We start from the raw sequence: 16,335 nt of genomic DNA, 5'->3' as shown, positions 1-16,335 counted from the left end.
TGCCGGACAATATCATCACAGCCAAAAGCATTTCCCTGTTTACCCAAAGCGACTTAGGAAATAATTATCAAAGTTAAAATGCCTAAAAACTCAGCATTTCAGATCCAGAGTCTTTGCTGTTCAGATGCAGGTCCTTTTTAAAAGCTTGATGAGAATTGGCCAAGAAGTTAAAAGAATGTTTGTATGGAAGGGGAGCAGATGGACTCAAAATATATGGTGCTTGGTTTGAAAATCTTGCTATACCGTCCTTTTTTTCCTTTGCTCATTACAATGGAAAGGACAGGTATTGTATCAATTGTAACACTTGTAGCTGGCTAACCTACTATCGTTAATACACATGACACTCAAATTCATCATTGTTTAATACAGGAAATACAACAGCGGCATGGATTGGCCAACTCCATCTCCTCTTACCTTATCAAACCTGTCCAGAGAATAACAAAATATCAGCTTCTCTTAAAGGTAGGTATCACTTTAAAGTTGTAGGATGTCTGATCCTGCAGTTCTCATGCAGGCAAAAACCCCATCACAGTCAATAGGACTGTTACTTGCGTAAGGCCTGATGCTGCAGCTTTTCACTGAGCCTCAGGAACTACAGTAACATCTTCTGTAAGAACTGCTTAAAAAATGAAAAAAATTGTCCTAATAAGCAATTTGCTATTCAGACACCTTAAATCAATATGACACCTATATACTTGCCCTAGTTATCCTACTCTTAATTTAAAAATACTTTTTCCAGTTTAAAAAATGAGCAGCTAATGTCCATCCCAAGAGTTTGTGAATGATGATGTTGAAGTAGCTTCTAGAATGAAGTCTCATAAGCTTCTAGCTGTATTAATATTTTTTAATTGCTTAATATATTATTACGAGTATCTGGAAAACCACAGAGCTATGGATTTTTATGTAATACTATATAAATTATCTAGACAATGACATTGCAAATACTAAAACACAAATAGACAACTATTACTACTACAAGATGCGGGTAAATTTGAGCTTACACTTAAGCAAAGAAGCATTGACAATGGGAGAGAACACTTTGGACTCCCGGGCATTGATTATAAGACTTGAGCAATGTACTGTATTTGCGGTTTTAAATATTCTAGGGTATCCTGGGTTTTGTGTGCTTAACAAGTTCAAAATTAGATATTAACTTTTTCTATGTTTAGCTAAAATTGCACTTTGATTTGATTGCCAGCCTGTTGTACTGATAAAATATTCCTTATGGTTCTTTTGAATGCTTAATAGCGTGGCCATTCAGGTCACAAACAGGTGGAAACTACATCTCATTTTATATTGAATGTGAAATCCTCCCTGGCCTCTGCCAGTGGAAAAAATTAATGAATAAATCCATAAACCTGCTAATTGGTTTAATTACAATATTGATCCAAACAGATGTGTGTTTAGAAAAGTGTCAGCTGTCAGTTTCAAAACTTAATTTTAAATATAAACATTGCCAAAATTATGGATTAATACAAAGTTGTGGGGCAGCCTGTGTCTGAGTTGATTGGTGACATGCACTGACAAGGCAGCCTAGTTCATGACCCCCAGTGAGTCACAAAGCAGTAACTGTGATGAGTGGAAATATGCCTCACTACTCACAATCAGCCACTTCATCCCCTAGTGGCATTGACATCCTCCATATTTCTGTTTCAGTTACCTGTAGCTTAAAGGGTGTTGGTGCATTGTGGGATACTGTGAGAGGCTGGGGTGGGGGAGAAAATGTGGACCAGCCCATATCCCCAGGGAGAAGAAATAAAAATAAAAACAAATTGAAAGTTAGGACTAAATGACACTCTCCACGTATAGTTGTTTCTTACCTAGTTAGGGAATGCAGTGGCAGGGTTGCGAGCCGGGTCAGGCTTGAAGTTAGTGTTGGGGCTGGTCTTCACTATGAGGAGATCCACGCTGCTGCAATCGATGGAGCAGGTGTCGATTTAATGGGTCGAATGAAGACCCCTAAATCGACGGCAGAGTCCTCTCTGGTTGACTCAGAAGTAAGGGAAGTCGACTGGAGAGAGCGTCTCCCATCGACGCAGAGCAGTAACAGGCATCGACTTCAGTTCTGTTATTCACGAAGCTGGAGTAGCATAACGTAGATTGACTTTCCCCGGTAGTGAAGACAACTCTGAGTTAGAGTCCAGCCTAGGGTTATTGCTGTTTGAGGTCAGATTTGATGGTGCCAAAAGTGCCAAGCTTTTCTCATGAAATTTAGCCTAAAGTGGCAGAATCCAAAAAACAACTGACACGTGTCTTTCATCTGGACTGGCCAGAGTGCCTAGATTGGCTGTTTTCATGAGATTTGCTGTATCTGGACCAGAATTAGAAAATAGGCTCTTTTCACTTTTGAAGCGACCAGTACCAAATACATGGAAGTGGGTGGAGATGCAGAGTTCTTAATCCAAACCCCCTCCCTGTGCCTGAAATCCGTGGGGGTTGTAAATCAAGGCTGTGGCATACATTTTGGCCTATCTTCGGACTTCATGATATGGTATGATGTGCTGAAGGAAGGCTGGAAACATTAGGGCTGGCAGTGTTTAAGGAAAGCAGCAACTGAAAACATTTAAGTTTATTTTGTGTTTCAATTATTCATGCATCATCTCCTGCTGTTAGTTTGTCTTACCTCTGCCCCACTCCCTATACAGTTTATTTAAATTGTGCCTCTCCCCTGCCATTTCATTCTGTTCCACTGTGTAGACATTAGCAAAGTGAAGGATCCTGATTATATGCTTCAGAGAGCAGTCTTCTAGTATACTGTTGTTTGCTGCCACCTGCAGAGTGAAGTAAAGGATTAAAACAGCATTTTAAAGAGGAAAAAAAGGCAAAGGAAGGAGACATGCCAGATGTGAAAGAGCATAAATAAAAGCAACTAGGAAGAGTAGAGAGCGCCAACAGATTAGTGGCAGTTGAAATTTCAGAGGGTTCGGTCACTTCCCCAAATTCTGGCAGTTTGCTTTAATTTGTTTCTTTCAGAACCTACGCCCGGAAAGTTCTTGAAGTATCTTCAGCTGTTAGTACTAAAGCCGCATAACTCTGAAGTCTGTTTTTACTCTAGTTTCTTGCATTTGTTGTGTTGACCGTTCTTTAAAAAAAAATGAAGTAGCAAAAATAGGCTAAAATGGGCAATAAGACAGTTTTATTTTTTAAAGAGAAAAGAAGTTCTAGAACATGCTGTAGTGAATGTGGAGCCCCGCTTGGATACCTGAGGGGGCATATATGCCTCTTCAGCTAAGGAAAGAGGGATTTTATACCTGTGTTGTTTAGATGCTGCAGCAGTGTGGCACAAGAATGTCTGACGCTAAGAAAGTCCCTCCTTAGAATCAAATAATGTGGACCCATGCAGTTTCATGCTAAAATCAAGTGGGATTGCACATGGGCACAAGGATATATACTGTTAAATCGGAATGCAGGATTGTGGCCCTAGTTTCTAGTGCTTAAGGACATCTCTTTGACCAGTATGTCATGTACACCTATATATTCAAGCAAACCTAATAACTTTTGGGAGATTTGCAAGTGTATATTAACATTTATTGAACGTTGGACATTAAAAATTTAATCACTTTAACAAAAGCTTCTTTCTTTAACACTTCAGTTTTAAAAACCAATTAATATTTGGATCAGCTTACTTTAAAACATATGGATGGTTAATGAATCAAATAGAATCAATCTCTTGCTACCCCTTCAGGGCCTGATCTTGCAAATAGAGTATGTGCTACACTGCCACTTGCAGTCTGAGAGGAGCTGAAGGGCAGCTGGCAGGACAGGGCCTTTGGTCACCAGAGCAAATGCTACTGTTTTCGTTTTGTTGTATTGTAGAAACAGATGGTGTGCTAATAATGACCCGTTGATCTTCTGCAGGAGCTGCTTACTTGCTGTGAAGAAGGTAAAGGCGAGATTAAAGATGGTCTGGAGGTGATGCTTAGTGTGCCAAAGCGAGCCAATGATGCCATGCACCTCAGCATGCTGGAAGGTAGAACTAAAACTTGCCAATATACACTTGTGTAATAAATTCTGTAACTAAATATTAAAATATTCACGTGAAGTCAGAGATCTGAGGGAAAAGGGAAATTTGTTTAGAGTTGGCTCTCACTTTCTAATGACATTGATATGCTTTCATCTGTTTGCAATGGAATTATTTGGATGATTTCTTTTATAAAACGATGAGGTAGCAGATGACATAAAACTATAGTAATATATCTGATTTTAAAAAAGGATGTTCTTACAGTCGCGACATACAGCTATTTACAACTTACTTACAGTTGAAAACATTTGATTCAGTTTCTATTCTAAGGGGAACGCACATATAGCTAAATAACCTCAGCTGCATTTCTCATCCAGTGTCATAACTTTTTTTTGTCTGAAGAAAGTTCAAAAAAGAATGTAATCCACCAGAGGTGTTCTGGTCTATGTATCAAGTAATAATCTCCAGGAAGGTCATTGCTTTCACATCTGGTATGCTGTCTGATTCCATAACTGACTTCCGGTTCAAAAACAGTACGTCTTTTGGCAGTTAAAAAAAAAAAAAAAAGACAACATAAACCAATTTAGTCCGAGACATAGCCAGAAAAGAAGAATCATGTACATGCAGAATATAGCAGGCATTTAAGTTTGGATTCAATTGCTTACACATGCTTATAATTGACATTTGACCCAAAACCATTTCATAGTCTGTACATGATCATGTATTGCATAAAAAGATCCCCCATATACTTGAGAACTTTGATGGAAGATCTGTTTCACAAAGCAGCCCATCTCAAATAGAGATAAAAGCATGACCACAGGAAATTTAAGTTGCATATAAAGGATTTATCACAGATGTGTCGGCTATATTTACATTTTCTTTGAAACTATTGTGACTGCAGGGTTAGGCCCTGTGATAGGAAACTGAAAGCACTTCAGATGGGATTTCCAAAATCTCCTGAATGACATAGAGCATACTATGCATTGACTTTCAGTGGGATGTGCTCCTAAATGTCACTTTTGAAAATTCCCCACCCCTCCATATTCTTATGGAACTACTAAAGTGAATGCAAGTTTGCAGGATCAGTCCCAAAGTCCCATGCAATGTGAGCTTGAATGCTGAAAAGCATTAATGTTCATCCTTTACCACTAAGAGCACATAGGCTGACTCTACAGAATATTCTAATATTTCTGTCACAAAGCATATGTGCATAGTTAGGAGTCATTCCATGGTAGATGAATCTCGTGAGTGAACACATTTCCTTTATGTCTCAAGAAACTCCTAAATGAACATCCTAATCAAACTTCTCTAAGATACTCTGTACTATTCTACTCTCTACATATTTCTTTACATAAATTGTTTTATATTGTCATGGTAGTCAGGCCCCATTTATGTGCTGCTTTGTTATATAATGTTTTACATTTAAATATAGAGTAAATGTAAATTCACCCTTAAATGATGGAGAAGGGGACTTTACTACAACTTTTGCTGTGACCTGTGAGAGATTTCTGAGGTCTGTATTCTTTCTATAGCAGTTACTGAACTACTTTCTTAAGAAAATAAAAGATGCCATTGTCTAGACCGAGAAATGCACTGGTTAAATTGGTGCTTGCCAATTTATAGTGGGTAAAAGTAAATTAGTTTAGAAGGAACTGGTGTTTGAAGGCCAGAAGTCTCTCTTCAAATTACATTCCTCTCTTTTGAAAGAGAGATGAGTCTGATGGTGCTCATAGTAAGTACCCTGAAATCTGAGGAGGTGTGGATCCCAACTAGAATATGCAGCTCAGGTCCATCTGTTCCCAAGAATTATAGTTCAAAGAAATCTAGTTGGGCTTTTTGGGGAAAGAATATGCAAATTTGTATTTGCTAATTTAAAATCGACACCTGTTGTCCTGGCTTTCTGTCACATGAGGTTAAAGTCTCATTTGGCTTTAGATGAGTCCAAACCCTCACAAGACAAAATAGTTTTGTAAGACTTCAGCCTAAGGTGGCAGAAACCTTGTAAGAAAAGTTTAGTTTCATGATGGGGGATGTACATGAGAAGCTGATTTTGGAGATGTCATTTGGAGCCAGAATCTTACCAGAGCAGTTCACAAGACTTTTCAGTTGTTGAATCAAAGCATAAACTTGAGTAATGATTTGGTGTTGAACTGTAAAGCATACCCTAAACCAACTGGGATCAGAATACCACCTCCTCTTTATTAAAAGTACTAAATATATTTGAAAACAGAGCAGTGATTTGATAAAGCATGGTATGTTTTTAGTGTTCTCACTTCTACTTTTCAGCTTGACCTTGTCTGTCTTTGCCTGTTTTGCAGGATTTGATGAGAATATGAATCTCAGGGAGAACTCATCCTTCAGGAATCCTTCCAAGGTTTGGGACCCCAAAACTTAATCCGAAAGGGTCGTGAGAGGCATCTCTTCCTTTTTGAGATGTCCTTGGTCTTCAGTAAAGAGGTGAAGGACTCAAGTGGGAGGAGCAAGTACATATACAAGAGCAAACTGTTTGTAAGTATGCAAAAACAGCAGAAGATTGTTGTGTCCAGAAAAATTAAAGAATTCTTATCCAAATGTAACCAAAATTTTAAGTTGGTGTATTCAAATGACTTAAACATGACTTTGGAACATATATGAAACTTTAGCTTTCAGCAAGCTCCCCCCCCCCAAAAAAAAGCTTGATAGTGTTGGATCATTGGCCTTTTAAGGTAAGCAGTTAGGCTTACTATCTTGCTGTGCTTCTGCGAAGAAGGGTGTGTTGAAATGGAGAAGTTTAGTCCTCATGGAACCTGTGGAAGTGAAAGTGAATTTTAGGTTAGTTCAGTCTATAACAGTTTTGTATGTATCCATTGTACAGATGATTGTTATGTAGGGTGCATTTTTATAACACTAAATGAGGTTTTTTTTTGTTTTTTTGTTTTTAAGGATTTGGCTGACACAGAATTATTTAGAAGTAGTATTTATAACTGTTAACCATTGCAATTACAATAGCACCCAGATCTCCTGGTCAGCTCTACAAAGAAAAAAGAAGAGTCTATCTCTTCTGAAAAGCTTGCAGTGGTCTTTGTAGAACACACAACTCTATAGTACACCAGACCCTTGCGATAGCCCGGGGTCAGGATTCATGCACCGGTCCCATGTTAACGCAGGGAACACGTTGCCCTGGATCCCAATTTAAATATTTAAATTTGGGATCCATCGCCGAGACTGTGCTATAGCGACGCAGGCTATAGTGCGGGTTCAGTGTAATAGCTTCAGTGTATGTTCTGTTCTTACAGGGCCTATTGAACCCTGCCTGCAAACAAATATTTTATTGGCTCCAGATAGTTCTGTTTGAGGTCTGTTGGAAGGACGGAAACATAAATCACTGTTTTAATTTCTAAAAATGCTTTGGCCAGTTTTATAAAGGTTACAAAACTGAGACTGGGATTTTTAAATGGAGCATAAGGTAGATAAGTAACTCACTTTCTTTGGCAACCCTAGTCTAAACCAATAATGCAGACCATGGTTCAAAAAGTAAGAAGTATTCTCTTAGTTCCTACCCTATCTGTGCCACACTCCGATCAGCCCCACTCACCTGCTAATCCTTCCCTCTGGAAAAGATTTGGAGAATAACTACAACATGACCTAACATCATCGTGAAGTGAGGCTGGTAACAAATTCCCTCATTGAGCACAGCCTACTTTGTTGCCCACATGAAGCTGACCCTGGGAAATCATTAGTTTGAGCACCTCAGGAGATCTCAGCTGCTAAGACTTTACCTGGGAGGAAGAGCCACGTGTAGGACAAGTACTAAAAAATAAACTCTGTCCCTTGCAAGCTTGTCATTTCAGTTCCCAGCTTCTGCTGGTAGCTCTTCGAGCCAGAGTGGTTGCTGGGAAAACACTGAAAGCTGCTTCCTTACACGTACCAAAAACTTTCACTGTGCCTCAGTTGTGACCCACCAAAAACAAAAATGGTCATCCCGGTCTTCAGAATATCCTGAGGATAAAGACTGCCGGTCATCGTAATCTGTAGGACTTCTACTGAGACAACCAAACTTTCTTTTGTGATCTAAACCGAGGTTTGATTTGAAGTTTCTAGGGATGAGAAGCTGGTGTATTAACCCATTGAACCGCATGAAGTCAACTTCTTACCCAGCTAAATGTCAGTAATGAAAGTTAGGAAACAAAATGGGATTCGTCATTAGTACTAACATCTAAAACAATCCCAGAGCTCTGCTTCCTGTCCAGTGTTGATGTCCTCATGTTGCACTGTGCCGAGGAAGATCATAAGCTGGAGTTCGTGTTGCTCTGCCGCAGTCCTGCTGATAACAGAAATAGAATGCATCGAGTAAATTAAAAAAAATCTTCAAGATATAACTGGAGGAACAGTTTGAAAATGCTAATGTAATAAGAGTTTGGAGTCAGAGAAAGAGGTTGTATGATAGAGCTCCGAGTCCTCCAACAACTTCTGCTTGTTTCGATCTTAAAAGCCATGCATATAAATATTGTTCTGTCAGCTTCCCTGTGAAATGGCAGCACTTTCTATGTGAAATTAACTATCTTGTACAGATGTGTTAAGAGTTTATACCTGGGGTGCATCGTGCTGCTGCCAGATTTTCATACTTGCTAGGAGTAGACAATGTATTGTCTTTCTGCTGCGCAATCCTACATCATAGCCCATCTGGTCTTTTCCATTATTACCTATGAGAGGGAACATTTCTGTGTGCTTATGGAAATGGCAATCTTCAAGAAGAGCTAGGATTAGGGCTTGTGGAAAATTTTCTGTTTATATTGGTTTTGTCAAAATCCCAGTGTTCTGTGGAAACTTTTTACATTGTGTTTCCTTTCCATGGAAAATGTTGAATTTCATAGAAAAATCAAAAAATTTCTGCTGAAAGCTGATTAATTTGTATTTCAGGTATTTAGACAGAGCTGATATTTTCCCTGGAAATTTTTGACCAAAATCTTTTTTGTTTTTGTTGTAATTTCCATGGTGGGCATTTTTCTGACCAGATCTAATGAGGATATTGTCAAGATAATACTCTGGGGATTAAGTTGAAGAAAGAGAGCAAACCCACTCCCCTCACCCCCCAGTAATACAAAAGTACAATGTTTGTCTCAAAATCAGAGATTGATGATTTAATTACTACACGCAACTCGACCAAAAAGTGAAATTAAAGGAATGCCATCACTTGAAAAACATGCAACTGTTTTTTATCCAGTATTGTGACAAGTAACAGCTGAATTACTGTCAAACAACTGAAAGGGGTTGGAGGAAGGAAAATATATTTTCCTTTTGTTCAGTTCACAGGGTACACCTTACAGCACTTATGAATAAGCAGTTTCTTGGAGTAGATGGAGGAGAGACATTAATTTAAAAAGATGTGATTTGTAAACTTATAAAATTGGCAGGACTTGGGAGCAAGTGCAATACCTGAAACTACAGTACTTTAAATTATTTTTTAAAACTTTTCTAGAATTCAAGTTGTTGACTTAATAACTAAAATTTATACTTAGAACTTGCTGCTGAACATAAATTATTCTATTCTTGTCTTAGTTTGAGACAAGCAGTGGACTTCTGTATTACTAGGGTTTTTTGTTCTCTCCTTCAAATAGTCTATTTCATATTAATTTATATAGGGTACAGGCAGAAATATAATCTGATTTCTTTCTAATATATCTATCCTCTGACTAAGTAGTATCTGAGGATGGGGCTTTTCAACACCAACGTCCCTATAGCAGCCCGAGGATTGCTTTTCCAAGTATCACTTACACTAATGACTTTTTAAAGTTCACTTAAAAATACTTTTCTGATGTTTTTTAATTGTGATGTTACATGTTAATATACCCTTCAGTATTTGCATTGTACAGCATGTTGGCACATGCAAAGATTGTTCATAGATCAATTAAATATATTTTACACTGAAATAAAAGTGCTTTACAAACATTAAACACCCTTATGAGGTAAAGTTTTACAGATGTGGATGACAAAGCAGTGAGTCTAACTGATTTGACCAAGGCCACAAAAGCAAGTAGTGTTGAAATGCTATTAGAAAAAAAAATTAGTGCCTCCCATGCTCTGGCTCTCCAATGCACGCTACACTCAGTGTGTAGATGCTAGTAGAGTGTGTGTGTGTGTGTGTGTGTGTGTGTGTGTGTGTGTGTGTGTGTGTGTGAAGATAGTTTCCATTATGCATGTAACAATTGACTTTGTTACTTACACTTAAGCCATAACCCCACATAACAATTCTGAATGTTCACCTTTGACATTTAAAGAGTCAGGCATCTTGAGTTTGATTTGTGTTTTCTAATTTATTCGCTAGTTCTCTTGACTAAATCTTTTTGTATTGCTAAAGGAGAAACTAATTGACGTTTAGATTATACTCCAATTGGAAAGAAAAAACAAGTTATTGGACAGCAATTCTCTACAAGGTTCTGGTATTAAAACATCTGCCTGTGCCCAAATGTTTTGAGAAGCCAATACTTCATCCTTTAATTTACCCTTTTATGTTTTGGGTTCTTCAAGTAGATGCAGATGTGTATTCCAAGTAAGTGTGTGCGTGCGCTGGAGCCTTTTGCCTACTAGTACCCCTAGAGGGGAGGTTCTCATGTCTTGTGCCTGTAGCCCCTCCTCTGGCTATATGAGGTAACATCGTTCCAGCCCCCCTCAGTTCCTTTTCACTGTCCACCAGCTGGAGTCAGAGCTCTATGCAGTTGTTGCCTCACAACCTTGCATTTTATCTCTTCACCTAGTTTGATTGTATGTTGTGAATGGCTAGTTAGTTTAGTGATAGTGCTCCCCGGTGATGCCCTCACTGGGGTTCAAGCATTGCCCTTCATGTGAAGTGGTGATTACTAACAATGACCACCACATGTGGTGCTTGCTCTGCCTTGGTGAAGCCCACCTTAAAGGAGCACTGTTTTAATCTGCAGATTGTTCAAGGAGAGGACTCAGGTGGTAGACTTTGCCTTAAGCAATACCTGCTTGAGCAGGCCACGAGGCCTGACCCAGTGCCATGGCCTTCCTTGGGCTTCAGATCACCCTCTGGCTCGGGAAGCGCTGCCTCCTGTTTCGGGTCAGGGGCCTCTCTGAAGAGGCGTAGGAGTTGTTCTCAGTTGTCGGCACCTAAAGAGGAGGTTGCATAATACTGATCAGAAGTGCTCTAGGTGCCAGGATGAATTCTCCCACTCTCCTGAGAAGAACGCAGACTGACACAGGTGACTTTGACCCTCCCTCAGTACAGGGTAGGGAGGGCAGACACCCCATGCCATCAACTCCAGTTCCAGCCTCTGGGCATCTGTTTAGTCCAGTACTGACAGTTTAAGTGACGTCAGCATACCAGGTTGTGGCAGACCTATTCTGCCTTTCAGTCCCGTCCTTGCCATTGGTCCAAGACTTCGTAGGCCTGGCACCTGTGATGACACCTCAGTTGGAGCATGCCGCCAAATCAGCACCTCACCACAAAGTACGGACACAGTACCGGAGACAGTACAAAGTTCTTCAGTACCAGGCTGTGTTGGGGTTTGGATTCACCACCGCAGCGCCTCCTGCTGTTCACTCTGGGAATTAGCTCAGTTCATGTGGAGCACCCTCTGCCACTGGTGTCCCGTCCATCTCTCGCCCTAGATTGGCATCTCGACCTGCGTTGCTCCCAGCTTGCAGCATCCTCTTCAGGCCACTGCCCTCCAGCAGTGTCCGCTGCTCCGGTCTCACCCCCTTCCGGGGGTTTGCTGTTATCAGAGGTCCTTCTCTTCACCCCAGCCACAATAGCCAACCACACAACAAAGTCTAACCCCTTTTGGCAGGGGTCTGGTGCAGTCCGTGATGGCCACTCCTAACGGCCGGGCGGAAGTGCAAGGAGAAAGCGGGGGACCCAGGCCCGCCCTCTACTCTGGGTCCCGACCCAGGGACTCTTTGGCGGCAGCCTTCCTGCCTGCTCTCTTTCTCTCCCTGGGCCGTTTCCCCTTCAGCCCCTTTGCACTGGCTCAGCCCTTTTTGTCAGGGCCCGCAGCCCGGCAGGTACTGGGTGGAATTTCCCTTCTGCTCCCCCGGCCTGCTCAGCACTGCGCTGTCCCTGGTGCTAGTCGTCTCATACAGGAGACAGACCTTCACCCTCTGAAGGCCTGGGAGAGACTGCCTGCTCCCTTCCTGGGCAGCCTTTATATAGGGCGTAGCCTAGCCCTGATTGGCTGGCTGTAATACTGGCCCTGATTGGCTCTCTAACAGGCCCTCCTTGATTGGCTGCCACCTTGCGCAGCCGATCTGGCCTGTTGAAGCCCAATCTGGCATGGGGGTGGGGCACCGCCCCACCACACGGGTCCTTGCTCTGCATCGATGCTGCAGATGATTCTGTGGATGTTGGCATGCCCTTGCAACATCAAGGCACCCAGGCGCCCTAGTATTCTCGTTTACACCAGGACCGACCTGGCCTATGGCACTGACCTTTTTGGCACCAGTGGTACTAACTACATTAGCAGTGCTGATCGTGACATCATTCTGGGCTATGGATGAGTGAGATCTCCTGTTGGCTCCCTCTGGAATTGCTCCTCCCATGTCTCTGAGGTCCAGGACTCCTCTGTTTCAGAGTCAGGCTCTTCATTCTCCCATTCCACTTCACCTGAGGGGGTTCAGAGGCAACCGGTGGACCAGTACAGCTACCAAGGTTGGCATGTGCCTAGAGGCCAGGATGGAGGCCCTTGGCCCAGTGCCTACTGGCCACCAATGCTTTACCCATATCAATGGCTTCCTTGGGCTCAGTGGGAAGCTCCTCACTTCCAGAGGTCTTGCTCATTGTCTCAAGAGCGAGATTGCCTGCTCGTGCAGCATTCTTGGCTGCAGATCAGCTGCAAGTCCAGATGCCCAGGATTCCCCTTCCTGTGGAGCCACCAGAGTTTCCCCTTCTGGAAATGCTGCCTCAGGAGCAGGATCTGCCTCTGGTCCAGCGAACAACCTCATTCTCCTCGGTGGGCAATAAGCTGTGGCCAGGTTCATCCTTCCCTTCCATCCCGGAGGACTTCAAGGCATACCACGACTTTTTATGTCAGGTGGCCTTGTCCCTGCGTATTCAGGTGGAGTTTCTCCAGGAGAATACCCATAAACTCATGGACATTATCCATCCCTCTATCCCTGGGAGAGTGGCCCTCCCAATTAACGAGATGCTCATTGAGTTTGTGAAGTCTCTTTGTGGTACACTGGCCTCTGTTCTGCCGGTGGCCAAGCGTATTTTGTGCTGGTACGGGGATATAAGGGGTTTTATTCACACCTGTCCCAGAGCCTCCTGATGGTCACAGCATTGAATGACAGAGTTTGGAAGGGCAGGTTGAAGTTCTCCCCCTGGGACAGACACTCAAAGTGCCTGGACCTTCTAGGCAGGAAGATATTCATCATCACTTCAGATGAGGATCACGAACCAGAAAGTCCTGCTGCCAAATATGACTTCTTCAATTGGTCGGCTGTGGACAAATTTGAAGAGCAGTTGCCGAGGCTTCCCAAGATGAATTTTGGGCATTTCTCACTGAGGGTTGTTTGGTGGCTAAAATGCAATCAGCACTTGATGTGGCAGACACTTTGGCCAGGGCTAGGGCATTGGCAAGTACTATGTAGATGGCTTCCTGGCTCCGGAACACGGGGATCACACTGGATGTCCAGCAAGCCATGGAGGACTTGCCATTTAATGGCTGAATCTAGTTTTTGGACAAGACAGATGAAACCTTGCATTCTTTCAAGGACTACCTTAAGGTCTTTGGAAGTATATATGCCACCAATACAAAGATGCCATTATGGGGCACAGCAGCAGCCATACAGGCCACAGCACCCCTTTGTGCAGCCCTTCCCTCCCAACCCCAAGACATGAAACTATCCCAGGAAGAGAGAGAGGTCTCATAAGAGAAAGTACTAGAGTTTGGGACCTGGCCACTCTGCACACCAGCCTTCAGTGCCTGCTAAGTACCCATTTTCACTTGCTAGTTCTAGAGTACTCTTCCAGTTGTTTTTCTTCCTCCCTCATCATCCTCCCCCTTCTTTTTCAGGCAGGCTGGCGCACTTTTACAATGCCTGGGTCTTGATAACATTCAACAGCTGGGTCTTAGCCACTGTCAGATCAGGCTACAGAAAATTGCATTCTTGAAAGCCTTTAACTCAGCCAGGAGACCATGAGAGTTGCAGGCCCTGATGACTTGGTCTCCTTACACACAGTTCCCCAGGGACAAAGTTACACTCTGGCTACAACCGAACTTAGATTCAAAGTGATCTCTGAGTTTCATTTAAATCAGGTGGTGCGTTTACCTGTATTTTTCCCTAAACCTCATTTCTCCCTGGAGAAATAATGCCTCCATGTGTTACATGCTATCTGGCCTTTTATCTGAACAGGACTGAATAGTTTTGTGCTTCGCCTTGCCTGTTCATATCATATGCGGACTGCATGAAGGCACAAGCAATCTCTGTACAGACCATTTCTAGAAGGATATCATCTTGTATCAAGATCAAGAGAGAGCTTCTGCTACGTCCCTCCTCCCACCCCCGCAGTTGCAGGCACATTGAACGACAGTGAAGGCAACATCGGTGGCATTCCTTAATGACATTTCCATATTGGACATTTGCAGGGTGGCCACATGATCGTCCATATATTCATTTACAGATCATTACACAATCATTGCATCTTCCAGAGCAGACACTAATGTCAGAAGTTCAGTCCTGCAGTCCTTATTCAAGGTAGACACCAAGCCCTGCCTCCAGATGTGAGTACTGCTTGCTAGTCACCTACTTGGAATACACCTCTGCTTCTACTCAAAGAAAAAGAAATCGTTACTTACTGTAATTGTGGTTCTTCGAGATGGGATGCAGACATGTATTCCACGGCCCACCTCAGTCCCCTCTGCATTGAAGTCTTCCCCTGGATGTTCGGTGCACAGGAACTGAGGGGTTGGAACGTCATTGCCTCATGTATCTAGGGAGGGGCCACAGCCATAAGGCATGAATGCCGCCTCTTTACAGAAACTGCTAGGCAAAAGTCTCCGGCACCAGTGCGCGCGCACACCTACTTGGAATACACATCTCAAAGAACCACTGTTACAGTAAGTAACCTCCAAGTTCACTTCCAAGGCCATGAAATTTCTGAATCACTTCTATTATTGTAGAGGAAAGGAAACACATTAGAAGTGATTTCTTAGGTAGAAAAGAGATTAGAATTTTAAACATAAATAAAAATCTTCTTTTGTTAACCTGTGATTTCCAGGCAGAAATACTACATTACCTGCTGTAATAATTGCCATGATCTCTAACTGAAATAAGTGAGGATAGCAGCTGCTTGACTTCTAGCCTGAGAAACTGACACTTAGAATAGAGTAATGAGGATTTGGGTGAAAAATCAGAACATAGAATTTCTGACATGTTATTTGGTGGTGTAACCACATATTTATTAATTTGTATACCAATGGTGGAAGCAGTTTGCTGAAAATTGTTTTATTTCTAAGCAAAAAAGCCAACAAATGGGGTTCTCAACAATGCCAATGTGAAGAGGAACTTTTGAATGTGCAGGAGTGACTTAGGAGTGTATGTTCAGCTTAGTGGAATCATTGGCTTTCTGTGGATACTGTGCAAAAATTATCATAAAGTCCTAACCAATTTTTCTCACTTCCAGACTTCAGAGCTGGGTGTCACAGAGCACGTAGAAGGAGATCCTTGCAAATTTGCACTGTGGGTAGGAAGGACACCAACTTCTGACAACAAAATTGTGCTTAAGGTAATTTTTCAAGGAGGCATATTTATGCTTCCTATATCAATTGTTTGACTGCAGATCTTTATACATTACTGTTTAAAACAAACAAAAAAATAACCTCTGTGAAAGTGATTGCCTATGGATGGACAGTCCCTTGAGCCAGATAAACTTACCTTAACCTTAATTAGGGGTGGTATATATTAAATCTTAATGGTCCTTTAGATACTGGGAGAGTCTGTGCAGCCCACCAAGGAATAAGCAATCTTGTTCTCTCCTGTAAATTTGAGAGGAGTGTAAAGCTGTTTAATTTGTTTACTTTGCTTTTCTGTTCGGATTTAAATCCTCTTGCTTGAGAATTTAAGCCAGCCGCTAACTGATGGAGTCAGGAAGAAATAAACCCATGGGCAGGCTATTCTATAACTATCAGTTACAGGGTTTGTTGTGCTCCATATCTGTTACGGGTTGCTGATGAATGGTGTGCTCTACTAGTTAGATAACTAGATAGTTAGATAACTAATCAAATCTAATGTAGCAATTCCCAGGTTTGGTTAATTTTATCCTAACAAGGCTAATCTTGTGCACAATGAGCAATGTGGAAGACATGACTCCTACTGTGGCTTACTAGTAAAGGAAAAATGTGAAATGCCGCAAAGGAAGTGTTAAACTATACTTGAGC

At 41.9% G+C, this 16,335-nt stretch overlaps 1 protein-coding gene across 1 annotated transcript in view; it reads left to right on the top strand.

Annotated features, from left to right (window-relative positions):
- TRIO (trio Rho guanine nucleotide exchange factor) overlaps positions 1-16,335 on the top strand; it is a 404,237-nt gene that overhangs the window by 272,002 nt on the left and 115,900 nt on the right. Inside the window, 5 exon segments of the mRNA XM_038392902.2 lie at positions 370-462; positions 3,859-3,970; positions 6,280-6,291; positions 6,294-6,469; positions 15,582-15,683. Of these exon segments, the coding sequence (XP_038248830.1) occupies positions 370-462; positions 3,859-3,970; positions 6,280-6,291; positions 6,294-6,469; positions 15,582-15,683 (495 nt within the window).

Source organism: Dermochelys coriacea, chromosome 2 (genome assembly GCF_009764565.3).
Source record: "Dermochelys coriacea isolate rDerCor1 chromosome 2, rDerCor1.pri.v4, whole genome shotgun sequence".
Taxonomy (NCBI): Eukaryota; Metazoa; Chordata; order Testudines; family Dermochelyidae; genus Dermochelys; species Dermochelys coriacea.
Note: the sequence above shows the minus strand (reverse complement) of the source record. Positions and strands in the feature narration are given on the sequence as shown.